The sequence below is a fragment of the Acartia tonsa genome, chromosome 4, assembly GCF_053477335.1.
Source record: "Acartia tonsa isolate MP-2025a chromosome 4, ASM5347733v1, whole genome shotgun sequence".
Taxonomy (NCBI): Eukaryota; Metazoa; Arthropoda; class Copepoda; order Calanoida; family Acartiidae; genus Acartia; species Acartia tonsa.
In genome coordinates this window covers 55719927-55745777 of record NC_137263.1, presented here as the reverse complement: position 1 = coordinate 55745777, position 25851 = coordinate 55719927, and the positions used below count along the sequence as shown (strand labels likewise).

The 25851-nt window shown below is 33.6% G+C and overlaps 4 protein-coding genes across 6 annotated transcripts in view; 3 read left to right on the top strand and 1 right to left on the bottom strand.

The window, feature by feature from the left end:
- MED18 (mediator complex subunit 18) overlaps nt 1-5260 on the top strand; it is a 550858-nt gene extending 545598 nt beyond the window's left edge. Inside the window, exons 4-7 of the mRNA XM_080159166.1 lie at nt 3257-3330; nt 3593-3700; nt 4625-4787; nt 5072-5260. Of these exons, the coding sequence (XP_080015292.1) occupies nt 3257-3330; nt 3593-3700; nt 4625-4787; nt 5072-5149 (423 nt within the window). The 3' untranslated portion in view covers nt 5150-5260. The remainder of the gene's footprint in view (nt 1-3256; nt 3331-3592; nt 3701-4624; nt 4788-5071) is intronic.
- LOC145317878 (uncharacterized) lies at nt 1154-2827 on the bottom strand. Its single transcript, XM_080159156.1, has 2 exons — nt 2683-2827; nt 1154-2188 (listed from the first exon to the last, which is right to left on the bottom strand). Exon 2 carries the CDS (start codon nt 2167-2169, stop codon nt 1174-1176), a length of 996 nt encoding a protein of 331 aa, XP_080015282.1. The 5' UTR covers nt 2170-2188; nt 2683-2827; the 3' UTR covers nt 1154-1173.
- A 448-nt stretch (nt 5261-5708) lies between the features above and the next one.
- RfC38 (replication factor C subunit RfC38) lies at nt 5709-17974 on the top strand. Its single transcript, XM_080159154.1, has 9 exons — nt 5709-5895; nt 6543-6677; nt 7771-7878; nt 8485-8573; nt 9230-9341; nt 10005-10145; nt 14617-14703; nt 16821-16931; nt 17355-17974. The coding sequence occupies exons 1-9, from the start codon at nt 5749-5751 to the stop codon at nt 17487-17489; spliced, it is 1065 nt and encodes a 354-aa protein (XP_080015280.1). The 5' UTR covers nt 5709-5748; the 3' UTR covers nt 17490-17974.
- LOC145317882 (nicotinamide-nucleotide adenylyltransferase-like) lies at nt 17953-22805 on the top strand. Of its 3 annotated transcripts, none has more exons than XM_080159161.1 (7): nt 17954-18109; nt 18944-19094; nt 19585-19688; nt 20152-20275; nt 20996-21093; nt 21977-22165; nt 22609-22805. In XM_080159161.1, exons 1-6 carry the CDS (start codon nt 17989-17991, stop codon nt 22087-22089), a joined length of 711 nt encoding a protein of 236 aa, XP_080015287.1. In that variant the 5' UTR covers nt 17954-17988; the 3' UTR covers nt 22090-22165; nt 22609-22805. The 3 variants fall into 3 exon arrangements, with proteins under 3 accessions (XP_080015288.1, XP_080015287.1, XP_080015286.1); XM_080159160.1 differs by having other exon boundaries at nt 21977-22182; nt 22601-22805; XM_080159162.1 differs by lacking the exons at nt 21977-22165; nt 22609-22805 and adding an exon at nt 21847-21881 and having other exon boundaries at nt 17953-18109.
- Nucleotides 22806-25851: the final 3046 nt, after the last annotated feature.

Below are 25851 nucleotides of genomic sequence, written 5' to 3'. Positions count from 1 at the left end.
TAATTCTCATGGAGTTGCTATTTATATTATTTATTTTGAAAAGATCAAAATTGAAATCTCCTACAATGAAGTATGGTATGCTTAAAGCTGCTATTCTATCAATCAGGTCCAAAAAAAGTTCAAAAAATTCTTCTATTTCAGCACTACTCTGATTGGGTGGCCGATAACAGTTTAGTAAGCAAAACTTTAGTCCATTGTGGGAAATTTTTAAGCAAATAGATTCAAGAATATTTTCTTTAAATGAAAATTTATCAAATAGTTTATCTACTTTATAATATTTGCTTACTAGAATACCCACCCCTCCCCCCCTACTTTTTGTGCGGAGTTTAACATGCCAATCGTAATTATTAATTCCATAGCAATCCATATTTACATCCTTATTCAGCCATAATTCTTGAAAACACAGAACATTTAAGTGGATATCATGTTGTCTAAAGAAGTCTACAGTGGAGACAATATCATTGTATTTAGAATGTAATGACTGACAATTAATACTAAAAATATTGAGAAGGTTTTCATTGAATGTTTTCAGTTTCTGTACGATACCTTGTTCACTTGAAAAAACGCAATTTATTCCGAATTCGTTCTCAAAATCGTTAAAGTAGTCGCCGTAAATCGGATTCATAAGATTTAGACCAATGTTATCGTTTAAGTTACCGTAATCCTGGTTAATCTGATCATTAGGGAGGTTTGTCATAGCAGAGCTGGTCCAGGAGCACCGCAGGAGGAATCGTCTTAACATCAAGTATGGACATCTGAAACACAGTAGATATTAGTGGACAAATAAAAATAGGTAATATACAATATATTATCGTTAAAGCGAAAAAAATTACCATATTTACTATGGTTATTCCGATAGCGTTTAGTTTATGTGTGTGTTGGGGGTGGCAACACATTTCAAGCTAGTTTAGTTCCCCCTACTCATTTTCATACAAGTTCCAAGTATTTTATATGCTAATCAGCAGAAAAATAAGAAAAATAGATTGAAATTAATATGCTATGTTGGCGTTCTAACAAGTTGGGTAATATTTAATATTAATATTATAATAATATAGAGTTTACGTGGATATAAACATTAAGTTTTTCGAAATAAATCACTTTGTAAATGAATTTAAAAATGATGATAATAATTTTGTTAAGTACCTTTTTTTCCGACGTATAAGATACTTAACCTCATGATGTGATTACCGCCTTTGTAGCTTTGCTTTGCTTAGCTTTGTTGGCGGTGTCTCTAGCTTTGGCCCTCGTGGCCACAGGATCAGAAGGTGCTGAGTCAACGACAGGGGCAACAGGTACAGAAGGTGCTGAGTCAACGACAGGGGCAACAGGTACGGAAGGTGCTGAGTCAACGACAGGTGTAGATGCGGCAGATGCGGCAGACGTGGCGGCAAGTGCGGCGGTGTGTGTGGCGGTAGGTACGGCAATAGATGCCGCAGGTACGGCGACAGACACGGCGGCAAGTGCGGCAGACGTGGCGGCAGATGCGGCGGCGGTCACGGCGGCAGGTGCGGCGGTGAGCGCGGCGGCAGGTGCGGCAGTGAAATCAGCTGTAGCGGCGGCTGCGGATGCGACGGCGGCAGGTACTGACTGTGTGGGCTGTGCGGCTGGTGCAACGGCTGTATGTGCGGCGGTTGCGACGGTTGCGGCAGAGTCTATGGGAGGGAACACAGCTAGGTCCCCAAGAGCTGGGGCAGGGGCAGACGTTAAATTATGTTGAATCGTGCTGGAAGGGTGGGCTGTGATCGTACTAAACTGTCTTGGGAAGTCATCCTCTGTTAAGTCAGCCTGATTAGAGAAGAATGTTTTCCTTTCCTCAGGCGCTAGCTTGTTGAAACAAAGGATAGGCGGTGCCTCTGACAGAAAAAAATCCTCGCTTCCAGGTATGGGTTGGGCCATTTCCTTCAGGTCTTTGCCAAACGGGTTAAGGCAGCGTATCCAGCGGCTGCCGTTCTTGAGCTGAAATTGGACATGTTGGCCAGCGACTTTGGCCCTCGAAATCTGGTTTGTGGCATACACAAAGGTCATGGTCTTCCTGTTGAGGTCGGACATATCTTGCTTCGCCTGGACTAACCTATTGGGGAAGAACGGGACCGGTGACGCGTTGTTCCTGGGATTGAACCTCTTGATCTCGGCGTTGTAACGGTCAAGCACAGCCTTCTTATTGTTCATCCACGCGTCGAGGTAGGATCTAGACATAAAACGAAAAATAAAAACGGGGATCTGGCCCTTTGTATATGGGAGCATATGGGCACGCTCGACGATATCACAAAAATGTGAGGGAATATATTCTAATTCTCCACGTTTAAGAGCGGCTTCAAGGGTGGGCCTTATAATGTTTCTAAATATGATAAACTCTGTAATATTTTCACGGCTCCACGGCTGCTGAAAATTCACTATTCTACAACTCCAATCGCGGCACCTTTGCTCTCTTATCGAGTTTTGTAGAAGTTGAAATTTGACGAAATTTTCTCTCGACGATTCAATAGAGTTTAAATAGTCTTTTTGTTGTGTAATCGTGGTCCTAATCGCTTTTTGTTCACTTGCAACAGATTTAGCATCTACGAAATTTTCTATACCTTCGATAGATTGAATTTTAACATTTAAATCTGAGACTCTCAATTTAATATCGTTTATTTCGGTTTTATGACTGGCAAAAGTACTATGAATAAGCTCATCCCTTACCTTAGCTATATTCGCATCGTATTCTTTAAACTTAACATCCAAAGCAGCGTCCAAATTTGTTTTAAACTTTGACCAATATTCTGGGTTGTCACACGTACTACAGGCCATGATGAAGTGAAGATGGCGGAACCGAGGGTGCTGAGTGAGTGTGGGTCAGCTGACCAATGGTGGGACGCGAAAAAATGTTAGCCAATGGGAGAGCTTATTTGTCGGGAGTACTTTGCGCCGGTAAAAATGTTGCCAGACCGATAAATTATCATAAAATTATCAAAAAAAAAATTTGAGAGTGTTTTCACCAAAAATTGTTCATTAAGTTAAAGCGATTAGGTTACACATAAGTTAAAAAAAAACTTTTAATTCATTAATGTTTTATTTTCACTTTTTTTGTGTTAAGTCTATCAAAAGCTATTGTGAAAATACGGTGAAGCCCGCTACTTCGTTTTTTTCCATGATCCAAAATTTTCTTTTCCATGTCTACTTATATTTGAAAGTACATAATTTAATGTACCAATGCAGTACATTTGCTAAAACTTCAAAATACTTTATTATTTTTACATCTGTTTTGAGCTTAGGATCATCTAATGTCCCACTAACTTTGAGGGTGAGACATAGCTTGGATCCCAGCATAAATGTTCCTTGGCAAATCAGGTGATAATTCATTTATTTGACAATATTTTGGAGATTTTCTGTGAAAAAAACAATGGATACTTACCTATAAATAATTTAGTATCAAAGATTTGATTAATTTACGACGATATTTTTTTTAAACACAAATTTTAAAATATCTGATTTTAGTTAGGTATATTAAAATTAAATTAAATTTTCATCCCAGGATTAGAGCTTTTGCGTAGTATAAAAAAAATGAAACTCATCCAGACCATTTGAACCATTGAAATCTTTTTATTCCTAGATATTGTGGACAACCAGAGGTTGGTAACCGACCCACAGTTGTCAGGAGTTGTTATGATATTGCCTGCAGTAATAACATTGTAGATTTTCTTACAGAACTTGGATGCAGGTTTCTTATTCATTTTGTTGTATTCAAAAGTATTTAGTTTTATATATTATGCAGAAATTTTGGCAATCCCTTAAAGTACAGAAACTCTTTACGCATTATTTTTAAATAAATTGCAAATGAGGGGATGGGGTAGTTTTTTTTATGCCTAAACCATTCGCTGGCCCTAACCATGCAGGATCTATTCCTATGGTGCACTAACTTTTTAGGGCTACCCTTTACCAAAAATAGCCCATCCTAACCTGACCTAAAGTAAAAAACAAAGACATCAAAACTATCTTCTTATTATTACTTTATTTAAGAAAGGGTTTGGGGGGGGGGGGAAGGGGGTTCTATGCTCGACTAAGTACTTGGAGGGAAACCTCCATTGGTTTTAATTCACTATAAAGAAGTTATTCTCAGGATTTTGACTAACATATGTTATCAAAATCTAAATAGTTTTTTTTTTACTAAAATCTTAAAATGTACAAACCCTAGGTAGTAAGAATGACATATTTGTGAGAAAAAAATTGGCCAAATGTTACCACTTCTCTTTGAACAAATTACAGGGGTGTATATTCTGCACAAGATTTATTTTTTTGCCCCTGCTACAAATTTTTTTTTCCCCCCTAGTTTTTTCTCACCTAGTTTTTTCTCACCAATAGAAAAAATTTTTAAAGAACTCTATATTTTATTTATTTTATCCCTCCTACCACCCATTTTTTTAGTTTTTTTCACCAAGGAGGGGGGGGAAATGGAAAAAATGTTTTTAGTTTTCTTAATTTTTACATTTTTTTCCCTCCAACCACTTATTTTTTTTTTCCCGTCCCCCCTGAGCAGGGGATCCCATGTAGAATATACACTCCTGACAAATTATGTGTTCCGGAATCTTGCAAAATTATATTAAATTCCAATTTGTATGCTAAAATGACATCATACTTATTTTAGATTAGAATTTGAGTTCGTGTCGAAGGGTTACATCTACCGCAAGGGTCGGATAAAGGTGACAGTGAGCAAGGTGTTCAAGCAGGGCACCGGGGAGTCTCTAGAGGCTATTTCAAACTCTCATCTGGTGGAGATGAGTGTACTGGCAACTTCTGGCAGTAATCAGGTTCATTTTTCTTACTGTTTTGTTTCTTAAAAGTTTGTATATATAATAGGCTTTTTATGTAACACCTATCATACCTATCAATTTTTTTTTTTTGGGGGGGGATTGCTATTTACACATTCTTTTTTAAAGAGGAGCTTTTCTTTAATTAGGGCCGGTCCGTTTGTATATAACTTACAGATAGCTATTTTCATTAATATTGATGTGTTAAAATTGTCCTATCAATTTCAAATTTTTCATTGTGATTCCTATAAGAGTTAGGTATGATATAATTCTTCTAAATTTAGGTTGCAGAGGATATGAAAGCATTTTCAGATCAGCTGGAGCCATTGGTCCGCTTGGATAAATATGACTTGCGGCGATAACAACAATCTAAATTTATACTTTTATGTATTGTATACAGGGGTGTATATTCTGCACAAGATTCATTTTTTCCCCCGGCTGCAAAATTTTTAATTTTTTCCCCTCCTAGTTTTTTCCAGCAAGAAAGGGGATAAAATGGAAAAATATTTTCAAATTTATTTTATTTATATTATCCCCCTCCCACATATTCTTTTAGTTTTTTTTAACAAAGAGTGGAGAAAAATGGAAAAAAATGCTTTCAGTTCTCTTAATTTTTACATTTTTTCCCATCAACCACATATTTTTTTTTTATCCCTCCCCCCCCCCCCTCAGCCGGGTCAAATTTGCTGAATATACACCACTAATTTGTATATGAGTTTATCTATCTTGAAGTTATAAATATTTACATAGATTTTCATATTTTTATTTGAAAATGTTTGTTTTTAATGCATTGAAGAATTTTTTCATCACTTATTTTTTTCATTCCCATTTGTAAAGAATTCTAAACGAATATATATTTAATTCTTCAATTTAAAAGATGAATTATTTTGATCATCTAAAACATACAAAAAAAATTACACACAAAAAAAAAATATTTCAGACTATATAAAACCTATATAAAATGTCTTTATGGATTGACAAGCACAGGCCTGTTGAGCTGAAGGGACTAGATTACCATCAGGAGCAGGCTGGTCAGCTGGCTAAACTTGTCGAGGGCGGAGACTTTCCACATCTCTTGGTCTATGGACCACCTGGTGCCGGTAAAAAGGTTAGTCAAAAAAATTTTAACTTAATTTTGTTGTAATATGATAATATCTTATTTCACAGGGAGGGAGGGGATATTGGTATGATTGTTTGTTTACATATACACTATTCCCCAGAGTTTAACAATGATTTCTTATTCGTTTGCTTACATCTTTGAGGACTTCTACCGAACTTTGATTGTTTAGGTTATTAAGGTGAGTTTCTGAACGTTTCAGCCAATAATTTTAATATCATTGGCGATGTATACAATTTATCTGCCATTGTCTTATCACTTTAAATTCTTTTTTTATTTAACAAACAATATATTTTATGATGAATTAATTTCTTCTTACTCGCCATTCTCAATTCGAAATATGTACCAAATATCTAAAGCAGACTAAAATAGTGTCTAAAACAGGTATAAGACAATGGCCGATAAATTGATGTACATCCCCAATGACTAAACATAAAATTACTCCTTCTATAGCGTAAAATTAGTGGTTGAAACACTCAACTTAATTAACCAACTAATCAAAATTCACTGAAGTCCCCAAAGGTGTTAGGCCAAATAATAAGAAAAACGTTATTATTAAACTTTCGAGACTAGTGCAATAAACAGCTAATTGCACCCACCTCTCTTTGATAATTATGAACATAAACATATATTTATAGACTCGAGTGATGTGCCTGCTGAGAGAGCTGTATGGACCTGGCGTAGAAAGGTTGAGACTCGAACACCAGTCCTTCTACACTCCTAGCAAGAAAAAGATTGATATCAACACTATTGCATCAAATTATCATATCGAGGTGAATATGAGCTTGCATTTTTATGCCTTAAAATAAATTTTTACAACGCCGTTTCGTAAGTTGTATGACCCAAAGGAGCTCTAAAACAATAATCTTCAAAAAGTTTGTCTGTATGCCCTCATTAGCATATCTTCGCCGATTTTCAGCAGATTTATTCATTTTAAGAATTAACTATTTGTCAAATGCAGTAATTGGATGTATATCTGCCAAAATGTATGTTTGTCAAATTAAATCTTCGAACATATCTTTCCAGTAGTATGGATTTGAAACTTTTTAATATCCGCTGGATTTGAACCGGTTCTTAGCATACTTTGAATTCATGTATAGCGCCGTATTACAGACCAAACTGGCTAATCAAACTGGTTTTAATCTTTTCATTTATATATCCGTTGAAAGCTGTCTATAATACGATGCGATATATACTTAACTTTTCGGTACACCGACAAACCTCCTAAAGGGACAAACGTCCTAATGCAACAAACGTCCTAAACCTCATAATGCGACATACATCCTAATTCGACAAACCTCCTAAACAACATACCCCCTAATGCGACAAACCACCTAAAGAGACAAACATCCTAATGCGACATTTCTTAAGTAAAACGTCCTAAAATTTTTCAAAAGTTATTAAATAAAAAATCTTCCAAATTTAAGGACAAAATCCACCACTGCTGTTAAAAAAGTTGAACAATAAAATCCAATATGGCGATAAAACACACAGGGACGAAATTCAAAACCGAAATATATTTCTTGAATAACTTTGTCCACAGGGTGAAATTTAAAAATCCGTCCGACAGTTTTCCCAAAGTCGGTGTTGGCTACCCAACGGCATGGTTTCGAACCCGATACAACCTTGCATTAAAAATATCGACCCTTACCTCACACTTAATAAATGTGATATCACTTGAAAAGTTTTTAGGGGGTTTTACTTAAAAGATGTCGCATTAGGAGGTTTGTCGTTTAGGAGGTTTGTCGCTTAGGACGTTTGTCGTTTAGGAGGTTTGTCGGATTAGGATGTTTGTCGCATTAGGACGTTTGTCGTAGTAAGACGTTTGTCGGTGTATTTGTATTTGAAACCTCACAATTTGTTTAGGTGAACCCGAGTGATGTGGGAATCTACGACAGAGTTGTGATCCAGGAGCTGATCAAAACAGTTGCCAGCACGGACCAGCTGGATCATGGCAGTCAGAGAGATTTCAAGGTACCTTTACGGAATTAAATTTCATGTTTTGCAATGTGCATTTTAAAGTTTTCTTTCATTTATTTCAACAAAAATCAAACATTTTCTGTTTTCATAGATAGAAAAAATCTCTACATTATTATATTGTAATAGCGGATGCGCCATAAAGGATTTATTCAAAGAAGGTATAGAAAGGTGGAGAAAATAGCCAAAGAAAAACTTAAGATTTAAATATAAATAAATGTTTTTGTATTCATTCTAAGCTGTAAAAGAAAATGGTAGACAAAAATATTAATGAAAACAAAACAAAAATTGAAAATTTTAAAAGCTTAAAGTTTCTTTTAGTCTCTTGATTCATTGATTGATAACCCGCAACTGCCGCTATGTCAGGTGTGCGACAAAAATATTTAGAATGGGGGAAATGCCTTCGATCAAAACAGGCGCAACTCAGTACCATTTACATACAGTTAGGACTTCCAGAAAAAGATCGTACAATCAAAGGGATGGTTGTTTGAAGGACCTTTGACTATATAACCATGCACATCATTAAGCAAAGTTTGGTTCAGAGATACGCCACAAAAAGATCTTCGTACTTATCCCCTCCTCTAAGTCTCGTCTCTTGATTAGGTTGTAGTGTTGACGGAGGTGGACAAATTGACGAAGGACGCGCAGCATGCGCTCAGAAGAACCATGGAGAAGTATATGGCCACCTGTAGGTAACTGAATTCATGTTTTTCATTTGCGAAGCTAGTAAGCTACTCTACAAGTGTTTGATCTGTCCTAAGGTAATACACAAATTGGTTTGGGCGGGACACTACAATAAAAGGTATTTCACATTATGATTTATTTTTAGCAAATATGACAAGATTCTAATAATTAATAGAGATTCTTTTTCTCTCTATATAATTCTTTTCTTTCGCTGTCTTCTTATTTTCTGTCATTTCCTTTCTTTTAATGACTTTTACTTTCATTTTTTGTTTCTCTATTTTTCCTTTATTTATACTTTTTCTTAAAAATGTCATTTCAAAAGACTTTGCTACTTTTAGGCGTGACCTTCATTGTCTATTATTAAAGAATTTTGTTTATTTGTTATACGGGGCGTTTCTTTAAACTCGTAAATAAACTTTGGTTCAATGAAAGAAAACGAAGTAGCGGGTTTCGTCGTATTTTCACAGTTGCTTTTCTCCTATTTTTAGCCCCCGAGGGGGGCTCTAATTCTGCAGGGCCTATTAACAACCTATCAAAAGCTACTGTGAAAATACGACGAAACCCGCCATTTCGTTTTCTTTCCATGATCCTAAACTTATGTATTTACGACGTTATCCCGAATTTCCTTTTAACTAAGTAAATCAATTTATTTTCATTTTGTTAGGATTATTCTGATTACCAACTCCACCAGCAAAGTTATCCCCGCTATTCAGTCAAGATGTCTGGCAGTTCGTATCCCGGCCCCCACACACCAACAGATCACTGATATTGTTATGGTAATATATTTTTGTAGCGCAACTACTCTACATGTGTCTTGTTAAAATAAATATTTTATTACTCAGATATTATACCAGATTTTCATGTTATCTAATAGATTAAAACACTCAGCGGACTGAAATAACGATTTTCCCCTTCCACCCCCTTTACTTCATCCCCTCCTCCTATTGTATGAACGAGCTGACCATCAAATGAGGTCCAAAATAGCAAGTTGAATTGACGGCCATATTCCCCTGTCATATATACCTATTGTAGTATATTTTCTTTAAGGTCTAAATTCGACATTCTGCAGGCAGTCCTTATACAGTATCTATTCAGTCTCTCTCTTCATAGTCCCTAGACACTACTGTTTGTATTTTCACATTTAACAGTAGTATTATTATTTGCTTGTTGATGCTTTTGTGCATTTAATCATTTAATTCGCTGGCTTAACAACTTTTATTGAATTTTGATTTGGTTGGTTCATTAAGTTGAGTGTCAAAACGTTTCAACCACTAGTTTTATCTAAAGAAGTGGCAATTTTGTGAATCATCATTTGAGATGTACATCAATTTATCGGTCATTGTCTTATCCCTTTAGATCCCTGGCTTCTACTTTACAATAATGTTCTTGTTTAAAAAACATTAGTGATCTTTTTTTGAAGCAAATTTTTTCTATTATAGAATATAACCAAGCAAGAAGAGTGTGCAATGCCGCAGAAACTAGCGCAGCGTATTGCAGAAAAGTCGGGTAGAAACTTGAGGCGTGCTATTCTTATGGCTGAGGCCTGCCGCGTTCAGCAGCCGCATTTGACCGCCAATCAGGTAAATATGTCAGTCTTAGATTGTTTTAAAGATAACGCTTGTTCTTATCCTGCAATTTAGGATTAGACCAGTCCTAAAAACTCATAATTTCAAAAAAGATCTTGATTTGTTGACGAATGCTTTTAAAAAGATATTTTCATTATTTCAAATAAGAAGTGCGTTTTGATCCTTTTAGGTCTAAAATTCGTCTTTGCTTTAACAGATTGTTAGGTAATGCTTATTAAAGAGGATTACCTAATGTATCTATAATACAAAGTAGAATGATAACTGTCCGTCCGTCTGTCCCTTAAGATCTCGGTAACCACTGGATCAATCGGATTCTACTCTTCAGGGAATATATATACAGGGTGTTTCAAGAGAAATGTCTTTTTTAAAAACTTAATTATGCATAGAAAATAAAAGAATTATATGAAATGCTTTATATATTTAGAATAGTAGAAAAATGTTACGCATATCGTTAGAATCGTCATAAGCTCAAGTTTTTGGAAATATGAGGACCATTCTTGTGCTATGTATCGTATAGGGGCTAAATGGTAAAATGTTCCAACTCAATTTAAACTTTTCATCCTTTTTCTCACATTTTTCAACGTAGCTCCTAAACTACAAATAGCACAAAAATAGTACTTACATTTCCAAAAACTAGAGTTTATGACGATTCTAACGGTATGCATAACATTTTTCTACTATTAATACAAGCCGCGCAATTTGAATTTTAAAAATGTGCATATTTTTTCCTCAACCGTTAAACCAAAAAATCTTCAAAAATAAGGCCTTTGGATAAACCGGTTTTTAAGGCATAATTTGTTGAAATAATCATTTTTAAATAAGGGGGGGGGGAAGTTTTGACACATTTGCGTAAACAGGGAGTATAGGCTTTATCTTTGGACTGAGAGGATAGGTTATTAGGGATAAAATCATTCTTATATGATGAATTTTCCCAAGTTTTAAGATTTTTTGGATAGGCCTCCAGGTTCCGGAGCTCCAGGCCTCCAGGTCCACAGCGGTCTAAGGCCGGACATTTCGCCAAAAATCAACATTGGAATTCCTCAAAATTAATAATTTATTTTGAAAATATATACCCTATCTCATATGAAACCGAAGAGTTTTTGTCTTTTCAACTACTAGTTGAGGAATTATGAACTTTGAAACATGAAGGTTCGGGATTATTTTCACGTCATGAATTTTGCCTTTTGAATTTTCACCATCTTTGGAAAAAATATTTTTTTTTCAGTGTTACATTGATACAATGAAGTTTCTTTTCCTATTTATATTCATAATATTACATGATATATTAGGAAACTGGGGTTTTAGATTTTTTAAAAACTAATTTTATCCATTTTATAGTTGCTTTTAAAAAAAAATTATGTCATTTCCTAAATATTTTTGCAAAAAATGTTTGCAATAATTTTCAGTTTTTTAAGATTTTCACCAAAAACCGGGCCCCGCAACATACCAAACCATATATTATTCTTAATATACAGGTATAATGCCATAGTTTCATGTTTAGATTAGGTTGTTGCAGGGCCCGGTTTCTTTCAAAATTTTAACTTTAATTTTAGGGGCCAGACTCTAAAATTCCAATATAAGAAAAACATTTTTTTACAATTTTTTTATTTCCTCTGTTAATTTTAATTTCTGATGCATTTAAACTGCCCACAAAGAGCCTATGCTAGATTAAGAGACTTTCAGAGATTTAAAATGAATGTTTTAATTTTTTTAAGGGGGGGGGGAGGTTTAATGCATCCTTTTCGTCATCAATGCGCAAATGGCACTTAAAATCGGAATTTCGTTATTAAACTTGGCATGAGTCATTGAGTATTCCTTGGTAGGCCTATTTTCCATAAATCAAACAAAAAGGTGGAAAAGTGATGGCTAACGGCTGGTGGCTCAGCCGTATAGCCTTTTTTGGCCAATTTCAGGGCAAATCCATTAGTTATTACGTAGGAAACAACTTCTTGAAACATAATTTTGCTTTTATTAATGTTAAATGTTACCAATAACCATTTTAAAAATTTCTTGTACCAGCCACTTAACGGCTAGAGAACCAGTTGAAAACGGCTGAGAGTGGCCAAGAGTATGATGTGTAGATAGGGCTTGTGTCGAGTCAAGGGGTAGGTTTTCATGGGTGCTGAGCTTAAAAATACTCTCAAAAATAGTGGGGGCTAATTCATACTGCTGCTCAGCTGTTAGCCATTTTACAAGACTATTTAATGATATTTTAACATCAAATGTTTAGGTATAGTCCCTATCCTAACCTAAAATAACCTAACAAAAGCCATCTTAAAAATACGACGAATAGCCCCTTAAGGTGCGTTGCCACGAAATGGACTATTCCCAAATATTTCAGTAGAATTAAACTTCTTCAATTGATTTTCGTATTCTATTTAATTTTATTGGATATATTAATAACAAAATTTTACAATTTCTAGATTTAGCTATTAAACAGCTGAAAATATTAGGTACTAGATTAAGTATTATTACTTATCTAAGAGAAAATAACTTCGTAAAAAAGGTGAAGAAACTTCAATTAGTTGTATCAAATGTATGTTGCACAAAGTTTGGTGATTGGGCATTTACCTTTATATAATCATTTCTACAGTAATGTTTATTAATGCTGCAAGGTTTTTAAACGTTTTATTGCTTAGAAACATCGAATCTGCCACTTAAGAAAATAGTATGAAAATATGAAATTTTAGCTAAGTTTCAAAGTATTTTCTAGACCAGTTGGCTTTTGTTTTTCTTTTCTAAATGAATATACAAGTTGTATTGAGTAATAATAAGGCGCAGGCTTTTTATTTTGAACGATTCTATCAACTACAAGCTGAGAAAATTGACTTTGAGTAGAGGTAGGTGAAATGTCCACCAAAATGCCAAAATAGACCACTGTGAGGTCCTCTCTGTACAGGTAAAAATGAAAAAAAGATTTTTTTTTGAAGAGTTAGAATTCAACTTATGAAACAAAATATGCATTTTTTTCTTAAAATATGTGAATAACATTAAAAAATATGCATATTTTGTTTCATAGCTTGACTTCTAACTCTTCAAAAAACAAAATTATTTTTTTAATTTTTACCTGTACAGAGAGAACCTGGAGGCCTGGAGCTCCAGAACCTGGAGGCCTATCCAAAAAATCTTAAAACTTGGGAAAATTCATCATATAAGAATGATTTTATCCCTAATAACCTATCCTCTCAGTCCAAAGATAAAGCCTATACTCCCTGTTTACGCAAATGTGTCAAAACTTCCCCCCCCCCTTGAAACATAAATGGACCAGAACATATAAAGCATTTCATATAATTCTTTTATTTTATATGCATAATTAAGTTTTAAAAAAAAGACATTTCTCTTGAAACACCCTGTACCTGCTGGTCCTGTGGTGGTTTTAGGCTATTTTCTTGGGGGTTGGGACATAAACAAAATCCTCCCGCCATTTTTTTATTATTTAAAATAGTGGTGGAGTGGGGGATCTCAAGGTAATAAAAGATGTAATTATACCTATAAGAGGCTAGGGGCGAAACCGCTAGTTTTGTACAAAGTAATAAGACCTAATGATTTAGTTTATTTAGTAACATTTTGTAAGTGATGCGATTGCATCTCTTCATATGATTCATAATTACAAGAAAGCAATGTTTTGTATTTTGGGAAGTCGACCAGGGGTGGAGGGGACACATTGAACGTACAGTACTAGGGTTGGCAATCCGAATCTGGAATCCGGAATCCGCCCAATTTTGGAATCCGAATCTGGAATCCGTTTTTAAATAGCGGATTCGGATTCTTAATTGGTAGGCTAAAATTAGCGTCTTGAGTTTTTTCTTTCAACTCCGTCTTAATGAAGGCAAAGATTATAATCATTATAGATAATAGCCCAGTTCATAAAAGACATAGGTCGACCTTTGGAAATTTTAGGTCGACCTACAGAACCTTTAGGTTGACCGATTTTATAAAGGTATTTGTTGGTTATATTTGTTTAAGTTGACCTACAGAAAAAATCAGTCGACCTCTGAAAGTTGTTTGTGAACTGTACAAATATCTTTAAAAATCTGGTTCGATTCTCGGAAGTGAATTATAGAGAACACCAAGAACATTAATTTTTAGGACATATGTAGCACTTAAATTTTGAATTTTTTATAAAAGCCTTTTAAAATATTGCTAGAATCCGGAATCCGCGGGAATCCGCCATTTTTTGGACGGATTCTTGTAAGAATCCGAATCCGGTCCAAAAATTTGACAGATTGCCATCCCTAGTACGTACATTACACTAGTACCCAAAGTTTTATAATTACGTTATCTGGTTATAAGATTTTAAGTGTCGAACCCTTACAATCAATTATTTTCATTTACAGAAGTGGTAATTTGGTTTATCCTCATGGGGATGCGTATTGTGTATCAATATATCGTCAATTCCTTAAAATCATCGTTGAAGACGTTAAATGTGAAGCTACTGAACTTTAAAAGTATATGTTTCTTTTAGGAGATTCAAGATTTGGACTGGCAAACCTACATTAAGGAGACAGCTGATCTTATACTGAAGGAGCAATCACCAAGAAGACTACTTGAGGTATTTTCTTATCGATAACTAGTGTCTACGCCCCTAAAGGACAGACAAACATCCTGCTACTTTTAGATAAGAATAGAGCATTCGAATAACCTATACTTTTCACACTATTGAAATGAATTGAGATTCCAATCTAAAGGGTTGGTTAGAAATAGTTAAATAGGGTTAGCAGGGATGTAGGGGACATTGGATTGTTTATTACACTAGTCCCCAAAGTTTATTATATCATTTTCTTATTGGTTTGTTTAGCAACTTTGGGGACTTTTTGAATTTTGATTGGTTGGTTCATTAAGTTGATCGCCAAAAAGTTTTAACCACTAATTGTTATCTAAAGAAGGGCTAAATTGTGTAATTTAATAGGAGATGTATATCAGGGGCTATAGCACTTACACATCCAGTAAATTTACAGTTGATGTATTTTTGGCAAAATGTTTTCTTCCTTTTGCTCGTGCTATAAATACATCCAACACTGGTAAAAATAAATCCAATATTTTTATACATATGTCAAAAACACATCTGACACTGGCATTTACACATCCATACTTTTTTCAATTATATGTCATATGTCATATGAATATTTATTTACAATTAAGGGGGGGGGGGGAAGTTTGTACAGTTATAGGAAATGAAAATTCTGTATCAAATTTTGCCCTTATCAAGTTTTTTATATGGTGACGTTTAGACCTACAAGATAAAGTTACCTCATCCAATAGAGGGTCAGTATACAACCTTAACAATATTCTTGAGGTGGAGCTTTTGGTGGTCTGCCCATTAAAGCATTTTGCAGTTTTCATTTAACAGGCCACACATATTTATCCCTCCTTAACAATTTTAAGTTCAGCTGTGTATCCATTATACACATTTTAATTAGAATGTATTTAGGATTAGTATTGACCTAATATTTTTATCATAAATATTTTATTTTACTTCTCAATGACGCTTATTTTTCTTTCTGAGACTTACTGAAGTTTTATTTTTTTTTTGTATAAATTGGACATATTTTGAGAAGAGATTATGTTGAATTAGTCTTGACTTAATTTAAATGTACACTTTTTATGCTAAACAATTCTGCTTTACAATTAACTAACACTTTTTATAAGAGAATATCTTGGATTAGTCTTTATACAATATTGTTATAATAACTCTTATAATTCAGATGTAAACTTTGTTATGTATATATTTAGGACAAATAAAGAATCAAATAATAATTGAGCTTATTTTTTAAGATATCGAGATGATTTTTTAAATGGAACTTTTTATTACATAGATGAGTTGATTAGCAACCCCGTATTTCATTTTTGCACCTTACTTCTAGGGGCTTTTGGGGTAAAACAACCCCCCCCCCCCCCCCAAATAAAATTTTTTTAAGTTTTGAGCTTACAAACCGCTAGAAGTAAGGTGCAAAAATGAAATGTGGGATGGCTAATCAACTCATTTATGAAATTAAAGCTTTCATTTACAAAATCAGTTCGATATCTTAAAAAATAAGCTCTTAACTTAAAATTAACTTAAACTTTTGCCCCACTAGCCCTTAGAAGGAAAGTCCCAAAATTCAATTTTCAAAGTTTTACAGGTAGATCCAACCATATAAGAGAGTCTACAAAAAGAATTAGTTTGATAACTTTAAAAACAAGCCCAAACGGCCAGGGCAAAATTTGATACTGAATTATCATTTCCTATGACTGTAGAAACTCCCCCCCCCCTTAGATTTTGTACATTATGTATAGGTTTAATTTGTACATTATATATAGGTTTAATTTGTACAGTATGTATAGGATTAATTTTTAATCTCCCCCTATTTACTTCCCTTTTTCTCAAGATGCTCCCTACAAAACATCAATACTTTTGTGCAGGTGATTAGATAATTTCTATATAAAATGATGATTTAGATATTTATTGTTAGTTTATAGTACTACAGTAATGCGTATCTTAAGATACATATTTGACCATTAGCACCAGTCACAGAGCAGTCAAATGTAGAAGCTCCATTAATTGATACTGAAATTTCATGTTTTGATTTAAATGTAAATCCAGATCAATTTATCGGCCTTTGTCTTATCCCTTCGGGTTAGACTCACTTGTCTTTGACTACATATAGAATAAGTTTTCTGATATGTCAGGTGCGTGGACGCTTGTACGAGTTGCTAGCCCACACCATCCCCGCGGAGCTCATATTTGTTGAACTTCTCAAGGAGCTGACTAGAAACTGCGATGGAGTTATGAAGAATGAGGTAAGGATACTATTTCCATAATTTATTATTGTCTGAAATATACATAGGTACATTTTAAATCAAAATTAATAATCGATCACAATTTTAAATGTCTTAAGTACTGGAAATCTTGAAGATTCGACCCCATAGGTAATGTTTAGAGTTTTTGATGGGACTTGTAAATACCCTTCTATAGACACCTTAACACAATCCTAGCTCATTTGGCATCATATAGAAATGGAAATATACTGGTCTGTCATGTCCCAATGTTTGATGGGTCTGTCTTTTTTTGTTAAATTGGAAAGGATTGGGTTAGAAACCTAGTTAAGGTGTCTATTAAAAGGTTTCTACATGTCCCATCTCCAAGATCTTTAAGATTTCAAGTACTTAAGACGGTTTAAATTGTGAGCGACTGTTTTTTTTAAACACCCTTTGATTGTGTAGGTTGTGCACTGGGCCTCTGTGTACGAGCACCGCATGAACAAGGGAAGCAAGCAGATCTTTCACCTCGAGGCCTTTGTCGCCAAGTTCATGTCTCTCCACATGAAGATGATGGACGATGTCATGGGTGCTTTCTAAATAAAACTCTCATCCAGTTTTGTAACAAAAAGAAACATATTCTCCAGTATGGCTTTGAATCCGATTAATTTCTGCCGGATAAGAACCGGTTCTCAGCCATACTATAAAATCATGTTTAGCATCGTATTAAAGATAATTTTCACGAATCTTAAAATAATCCATAAAATCAATAAAAGATTTGTTATCTTATAATTTTCATTTTAATAACCGCGGAAGGTTGTCTATAATACGATGCGATACATAAATACTTTTTAAAAATTTTCCTTTAACTTTCTTCTAAAATGTTTTCAAACCCGAAATGGTATTCAAAATTTTGTGGATTTAAATTATTTTGAACATTTTCGAAAATTAAAGTTTTAAAAAACCATGTAGGACCTACAGTATCTTGTGATATATAAAATACGCTTATAATGTTTTCTTTACTAAGAAAATCATATTTCATAATTCATCTAATTTTTTATCAATAAATATGTATTAATTTCAGATTAAAATTTAAAAAATGGCGGCTGGCGGCGGAGAAAGAATTGTACTGTTGGCCTGCGGATCTTTTAATCCGCCAACTGTTATGCACCTCAGAATGTTTGAGTTAGCCAAAGATTATTTCAAAATTAATAAACCAGGTTAGTTTTGATAGGTTTTTAGACGTTTTTTTTCCATTACTATGCACAAAACATATTATTTTAATATGTATTAGCGGCAGTGTTTCGGAGCCGGAGCCGGGAGCCGGGAGCAGCAACATTTTTGGTGGAGCCGGATCCGGAGCCGAATTTTTCGTTAAAAACGGCTTCAGATAAGCTAAAAATGATTTTTTAAAGTAATATTATAATTTGGCAACGGTCTATTTCCATATAATAAGCTGAAAAACTATTGTTACTTAACAAATAGACACACATCCTTCTACTTTTATATAGCTTTAATCAAATAAAAGCAAAATATTTTATATTATTTATTTTATTTTATCAAATTCAATAATGAACAAAAATTGATATATTAATTTTAAGGTAGGAGCCGGAGCCGCATCAAAATTATACGGCTCCGACACCCTGATTAGCGGAACCCGTCTCCATTTTCAATTTTAAAAAAGAAAAAAGGAAAAACAGTTGAGGGGGTAATTTTTACTAGAGTGATTTCTCTCTAGAAATAGTTTAAAACTTTTTCTGGACCTATAAGAAGTTTCACTTTAAAAGAGACCAATAAATGTTCAGCGGTTAGCAAGATCCTTCGCACCAGACAAATAATTCTTACTTCTTATATAAAAGGATTTAATTGAAAGTCAATGTGTAAATTAAGAATATTGTCGAAATTTGCTTCAATTATAAATGTAATTGTACAAGGTAATTTTGTTTACCTTAATTGAGTAGGGAAACTCACTATCCTTTATGGTCCCAGGTCTAAAAAATTTTTAACATATTACATAAAAAAGTACGCTAATAGATAAATTGTACAATGTACAGGTATACAAGTAGTGGGAGGAGTGATATCTCCCACACACGACTGTTACAAGACCAAGAAGCCAAGTCTAATATCCTCTACTCACAGACTGGCCATGACAAGGGAGGCCGCTAGGACCAGTGAGTGGATCACTGTGTCTGACTGGGAAACTAGGTAATTTTTGTATTAAACTAACGGCTACTCCCCAAGCATCTAGGGGCTCTTCAAAGAGGCTAGAAATATAGCTTGAAATAAAGTTATAAATCTTAAAATGAAATAGCATAGAACCATCACAGGATTTATGTGAAGCTTACTTGAAATAGAGAACCCAATTAGTTTAGTAGGTAGTTATTGAGATCTTAAGCTTCAGACTACGCTATATAATAGGATGACTAATAGTTCAGATGAAGCCTAGACTATGTTTCACTGAAGAAGATTAAAAATATACTTACATTTAAATGAGCCAATGAACACAGATAAACCAAAATTAGTAAAGATTATTTGGTGAAATAGGACCCATCTTTTGTTTTTTTTTATAATTGGTGTTCAGTTATTCTGATTGTTTTGTGAGATATTTTCTTTACTGCAAGAGCCTCACGCTCTTTTTACATTACAGTTTAGAACCCTCTTTTGAAATTTATGTTTATTGAATAAAAATATTTAGGCAAAATGATTGGACCCGAGGCCGGAAGGTATTGGAGAAATATTCTAGTTTGATTAATTCATCTGCTAAACCTGAATGGATTCCTCCTGCAGCTAAGCATCCAGGTAAAAATTAGTTATTTATTATATCGTATTATAGACAGCTTTCCGCGGATATAAAAAATGAAAAATAATAAATTCATAACTAGTTTGTTGCCCTAAGGGGTCGACCGCCCGGGCTAACAAAACTGGTATTAATTTTATGATTTTTATTTGATATTCGTGGAAAATTGTCTGTAATACAACACATGAAAGGAAGGGACAATGGGACGTTTATTACACTAGTCCCCAAAGTTTTACATTAACGTTTTTTTATTCGTTGGCTTAACAACTTTGGGTACTTTTATTGAACTATGATGGGTTGGTTCATTAAGTGTCCAAACGGTTTAACCACTAATTTTAATCTACAGAAATGGTGATTTTGTGTATCATCATTGTGGATGTACTTCAATTTTTCGACCTTTGTCAAATTGTCATCCCTTTAGATCCATGGGAGCTACAAGTGATTAACAAGTATATTTGTTGCTAGGTAAAATCCAGCTGAAATTGTTATGTGGAGCAGATCTTATGGAGAGTTTCAGTGTACCTGGCCTCTGGCTGGAGGACGATATTCATACTATTGTACAAAAACATGGCATTGTTGTTATTGAAAGGTTAGTAATAATGGATATAGAATATACGTGGATATCATGACAGGGGAAAAATTGTCCTTAATTTAGGATTCTAACATGGAACTCATTTATTGAATTGTTCATTTATCCAGTAGGAAGGGATCGTTATTTTAGCAAGCAACAAGTTTCACTTTATTAGATAACATGAAAATCAGGTGTAACATCCAAGTAATAATATATCCATTGAAATAAAGTGAAATAGCAAAATTTTAAAAAGAAAAATAATTTAATTAATATATGCGTTGCGTATGTAGCTATAGTTTTAGTGTTTTCTTAGACACTTTAAACTTGGTATATGAAAAATGCCCCTCAAATTTCAATAGAAAAACAAATTAATAATATTATAGATAAGAAAAACAGGGAAAGAGGAGACATTGAGCTGTTTACTACAATAGTCCCCCAGGGTCTTATAATGCTTTTTCGTAGGCTTAAGTTAACAACCTTGGGGACTTTTATTGATTTTTGATTGGTTGGTTCATTTACTTGAGTTCCAAACGTTTTAACCACTAATTGTAAACTACAAAAGGGTTAATTTTGTGTATCAATATTGGGGATGATAAATTTATTGGCCATTGTCTTATCCCTTTAGATTCCTTTAAGAAAAAACATTAATGATTAAACTATAAAAAATATTAGTGCATCTTCAATACAAAACTACATTTGTAATTGTTGAGAACCACATATTAAATAATGTTTTTTTAGGGAGGATTCAAATCTCCACCAGTATGTGGAGAACTCGTCCTTGTTGAGAGAAATGGCGGATAATATTCATATTATTACAGACTGGATACTTAATGATGGTAAGTAGGCTTTATAAATAAACAAGGATGACAACATCCATAAAAGCGAAGCTCTGAAACTATATGACAGACGAACATTAACTTTTGTTGAGTGTCAGAACTGAATATATATACAAAATATGAAAATATAAGGTTTGACAAAATTATACGTAAATTTGTTGCAAAACTTCTTAAATACAGAATTCTGTTTAAGGACATACTGACATTTTTAATACTTGATTATAGAGAAGCTTCGCTCATAATATTGTACCTTATTGTAATAGGAATCCGTAATCAAAAAATGAGATCAATCGGATGATTTTATCACATAAAAAATTGTTATTAAAAAAGTAAAAAAAAAAACAACATGTTTAAAATGGACGTACGGACATTCTGGTAACGATTATAGAGTGCTACGCTTTCTAAATCGTACCTAACTACTACAGGAATCACCATGCAAAGTTTGAAATCGATAGGACAATTCTAACATGCCTAGATTAACGAATAAAAGCTAACTATCTCGGACGGACCGACCCTAATTATAGATAAGTTTCGCTTTTAAAAATGTAAATAAAAGACTTAAAAAATAAAAAATTCTCCTCATCAAAGAACATGAAAATCTGTTGCAACATCAAAGTAATAATATATCGATTGTTTTATTAAAGTTAATCTCAGTTTCTTAAAAACATCTTTTTTTCTGAATAAATGTGATATTTTAGAACGCATTTATTATTGCTTTGACCTTACAACTGATTATTATGTACTCTAATTAAGTGAAACTTGTAGCTGGCTAAAATTACAACCCATCCCCTCCACTCCTACTGAATGAACGAACAATAAATGATATCTATGTTTGTAATCTAAATTGACGACAATTATAACCACGTATATTCATTTATTTTAGTAAGTTCAACGAAAATGCGAAGTGCCGTTGCCAGAGGATATTCGATAAAATACATGACACCAGACCCCGTCATACAATATATTCATCAGAATCAACTCTATACACAAAGTTGAAAGGTTGCTTCCATCAAAGAGAATTAGACAATTTTTGTAACTTAGCCTATTGATTTATGACATAGTTTAGTAAAAAGTAGCAGGATGTCTTTTCAGGGGCGTCCAAGCTTTTTTTTTTGGGGGGGGGGTAACATTTTTTTAAGGAGGGGTAATTCGTTTTTGGGGGGGGTAAAATGCCGCGCAAAGCGCGCCGCAAATTTTTTTTACCCCCCCAAAATTTTTATCCCGGGGGTAAAATTTGTTTGGGGGGGTAATTAACCCCCCTGAAATCTGTTGGCAGGGGTAAAATTTGTTTACCCCCCCAAAAATTTACCCCCGGGGTAAAATTTTTGGGGGGGGTAATTTAAATTTTATTAAACATTTAGTATTAAAAATGGTTTGGGGTGCCGTAGGCACCCCCAGGGTAGGGGTAAATTTTAAATGGGGGGGTAAAATGAAAAAAATTCATTTGGGGGGGGGGGGTAATCGCCCCATTACCCCCCCCCCCCCCTTGGACGTCTATGTGTCTTTTTGTCCAAGGCGCAGTAGAGGCCTCTAGGGCCATGCCGCTAGTTTTTCATAAATTACAAAATGACATGTACCATAAAAATGATAAAATGTTGTTTACTTTATTCTTGATATATTTTAAAATGTTTTACAAATGCAGATCTGATTATTATAGGGATAATGATTTTATAAATTGATTTCATAAATTTAATAAAACTGTTTTCTTAGTATTTTTAGATCTGTTAAAAATGTTATTTATCTTGTAAGACTTTATCAATAATTTTAATAGATATTTCATTTATATTATATTTATATTATATTTTATTATATTTATATTATATTTAGTATTGAAATTTTTTTCTAAGCCAAAGAATGTATTAAATTAATAATGATTATGAAACACAAAATTCAATCAAATAAAATCATTAATTAACCATACAATGTATACATACTAAATAAGTTTTTCTTAATGGTTCAATCTCGGTTCTTCTCCAGTGGAAAATTATAGGTTTCTAAGGCATAAGGAACATTATTTTAACTTGCTCAGCACTGTGTATTGTACGTTGTTGTTTATTGTTATGTTTTTTTTTACTTGATTATTTACAGTTTTATTGTTTGTTATTTCTAGTTATTATTTAGTGTAGAGATAATAATAACTAAAAATGTCTGCGATTATATTTGCCTTTTTAGACTCTTCTTTGATTTTTGTAGAAACCATAGCTTAACACAATTTAATATTTTTTTAAGTGTAATTATTAAATATTATTGGTCACTGGTAGGCTAAAAAAAATTCCAGGTTTTTGAAAATACCCATTTAAGCGGCTTGCACAATACAAGTAATACATGTAATACACGTAACTTTAATCTACAGAGGGGGTAATTTTGGGGATTTACATCAATCTAAATTCTATTGTCTTATACCATAAGATTACTGAAAAGTCCTAACTGTGCATGAAAATGAGTTGCGCCTGTTTATGGACCAAGGCATTTCCCCTATATTCTTGCAATTATTGTCACGTACCAGACATAGCAGCAGTGGATATTATGACACGGGAAATTTTTTTAGGTATTTTTTCAAAGGTTAGATTAGGTTAAGAATACACAAATAAGCCCCCCACAAGGGTTGGTTATACAAAAAATCTTTACAATGGTTTAAATAGGTTATAAGCTCCCCGCATAGGTTAGGCATTTGGATAACCTAAAAGATATTTCTAAATAGGTTAGGTTAGGAAATATACAAATAAGCCCCCCACAGGGGTTAGGCAGTTGATGAGGTATTTCTACTTAGTAGGATACGTTGGCTGCGTATAATAAGAACTTTGCTCTGATCGTAAAGAAACCAAAACAAAAAATGATTTTTTTCTTTCTTTTTTTATGACATCTGCTATTTAACTCGCTTTGTCCGTTTGAAAATCAATTATTTTTATGCTTCGCTTTTACAGATGTGTTCATCCTAGTCTTATTTAAAAATCACATGGTTGCAGTTCATTGACCTTTCTTGAAAATTTGTAAACAGGCCCTAGAAGATGCGCACTCTTAGTTATAAAAGTGCTGAAACAGACTTTTTTTCAAAGATATAGATTCGAAGATTTACTTATCCAGATACCATGCATTTTAACTTTCAATTCAGAAAATGTCTAATAATTTTTCCTTATAATAACGTAACAGGATTTCTGTCTGTTTGTCTGTGTGTTTGTATGTTTGTACCCAAGAATCTCGCAGACTGTTGAACCGATCAAGTTATCCTTTAGCGGGTAGCTTCTCATAGGTCCTGGGAAGGTTTATAATTTTTTTGGAGGAGGGTACTATCAACCCCCAAGAAAAAATTGCCCCTTGAACCCCCCCCCCCCCCCTTCAAAGAATTCTCCCCCATACAATTTTTTACTTTTTCTTTTTAAATCTAATATAAAATAAATTTGGTTATCAAATTCAACTCCCCCCTCCTCAGGTGCCCCCAGAGGCCTCTAGAGGTGTTGCCACTAGTTAGAAATAGTAAAACAAGACTTTTAATTAAAATTAATATACAGTTATAGAATGACTAGATAATTATTAAAAAAAAAATTTAAGATAAGGATGGGGAAGGGTAGACAATCTCGAGGCCTTTGTCGCCAAGTTCATGTCTCTCAACATGAAGATGATGGACGATGTCATGGGTGCTTTCTAAATACAGATTTTGTCAAGTAATCGAAACAGATTAATTTCCGCTGGAATAGAACCGTTTCTTAGCCATTCTAAAAATCATATATAATATAGCATCGTATAACAGACAATTTTCCCTGAATATTAAAATGAAAATCATAAAACTAGTAAAAGATTTGTTATCTTATAATTTTTTTATTAATATCCGCGGAAGGCTGTCTATAATACGATGCAATAAATAACTACTTTTACAAAATTTTGTGGATTTAAATTATTTGAACATTTTCGAAAATTAAAGTTTTTAAAAACCATGTACCTACAGTATCTTGTGATATATAAAATACGCTTATAATGTTTTCTTTACCAAGAAAATCTGTGCAACCTGGGAATTTTTAGGAGGGTTGCATCCGCCCTGCTTCAGCAGGCAGCTCCGGTGGACAAGGAACAGGCTAACAGGTTAAAGGACGCCTGTAAGAAATACCACGCTTTAGCTGCTGAAAGACTGCCACAAGTAGACCCAATTCCCAAAATTTAAAGCCTTCAGCTTCAATAACAAACAAGTTCTAGGCATATTAAAATAGCATTTTATGTACAATGAAAATTTTGAAAGATTTCCAATGCTCATAAAAGAAAAAACAATATTAAATTACGTCACCTAGACACAAAATTATAACCTTATCTTTGTCAGAAACTTAGATTGCCGGTAACTGATTACATTTTTACAATAAAAACACCACAATTCATAGTCAAAATCTATAAAAAAATTCGATTTAAATTGCATTTGTAAACGAAAATCATAGCGGAAACAAAGGGGGAAACTAATACAAGCTCAGCGGTGATTAGTTGCTTAGCTGATTCAGACTTCTGATTGGCTACAGTACACTCGGTACAACGCAAGTTAAACTTAATTTTTTTAATGATTTTTACTATAAAAATGGGTATTTTTATTGTAAAAATATAATTAGTTACTGGCAACCTAAATTTATGACAAAAATAAGCTTATAATTTTGTTTCTAGACCTCGTAGTTTAATTTCAAAATTTCTAACATTAGCATTGAAATTCTTTCGAAATTTTCATTGTACATAAAATGTCATTTTAAAATGCCTAGAACTTTTTTGTTATAGAAGCTGAAGGCT

Bases quoted from the DNA above. Each gene is read 5' to 3' on its own strand.
- LOC145317878 (XM_080159156.1), bottom strand. From the start codon at position 2,169: ATGAACAATAAGAAGGCTGTGCTTGACCGTTACAACGCCGAGATCAAG.
- RfC38 (XM_080159154.1), top strand. From the start codon at position 5,749: ATGTCTTTATGGATTGACAAGCACAGGCCTGTTGAGCTGAAGGGACTA. The intron at 6,678-7,770 runs GTGAATATGAGC...CAATTTGTTTAG, and splicing joins CATCAAATTATCATATCGAG to GTGAACCCGAGTGATGTGGG. The intron at 8,574-9,229 runs GTAACTGAATTC...TCATTTTGTTAG, and splicing joins AAGTATATGGCCACCTGTAG to GATTATTCTGATTACCAACT.
- LOC145317882 (XM_080159161.1), top strand. From the start codon at position 17,989: ATGGCGGCTGGCGGCGGAGAAAGAATTGTACTGTTGGCCTGCGGATCT. The intron at 19,095-19,584 runs GTAATTTTTGTA...AAAAATATTTAG, and splicing joins GTGTCTGACTGGGAAACTAG to GCAAAATGATTGGACCCGAG. The intron at 21,094-21,976 runs GTAAGTAGGCTT...CATTTATTTTAG, and splicing joins AGACTGGATACTTAATGATG to TAAGTTCAACGAAAATGCGA.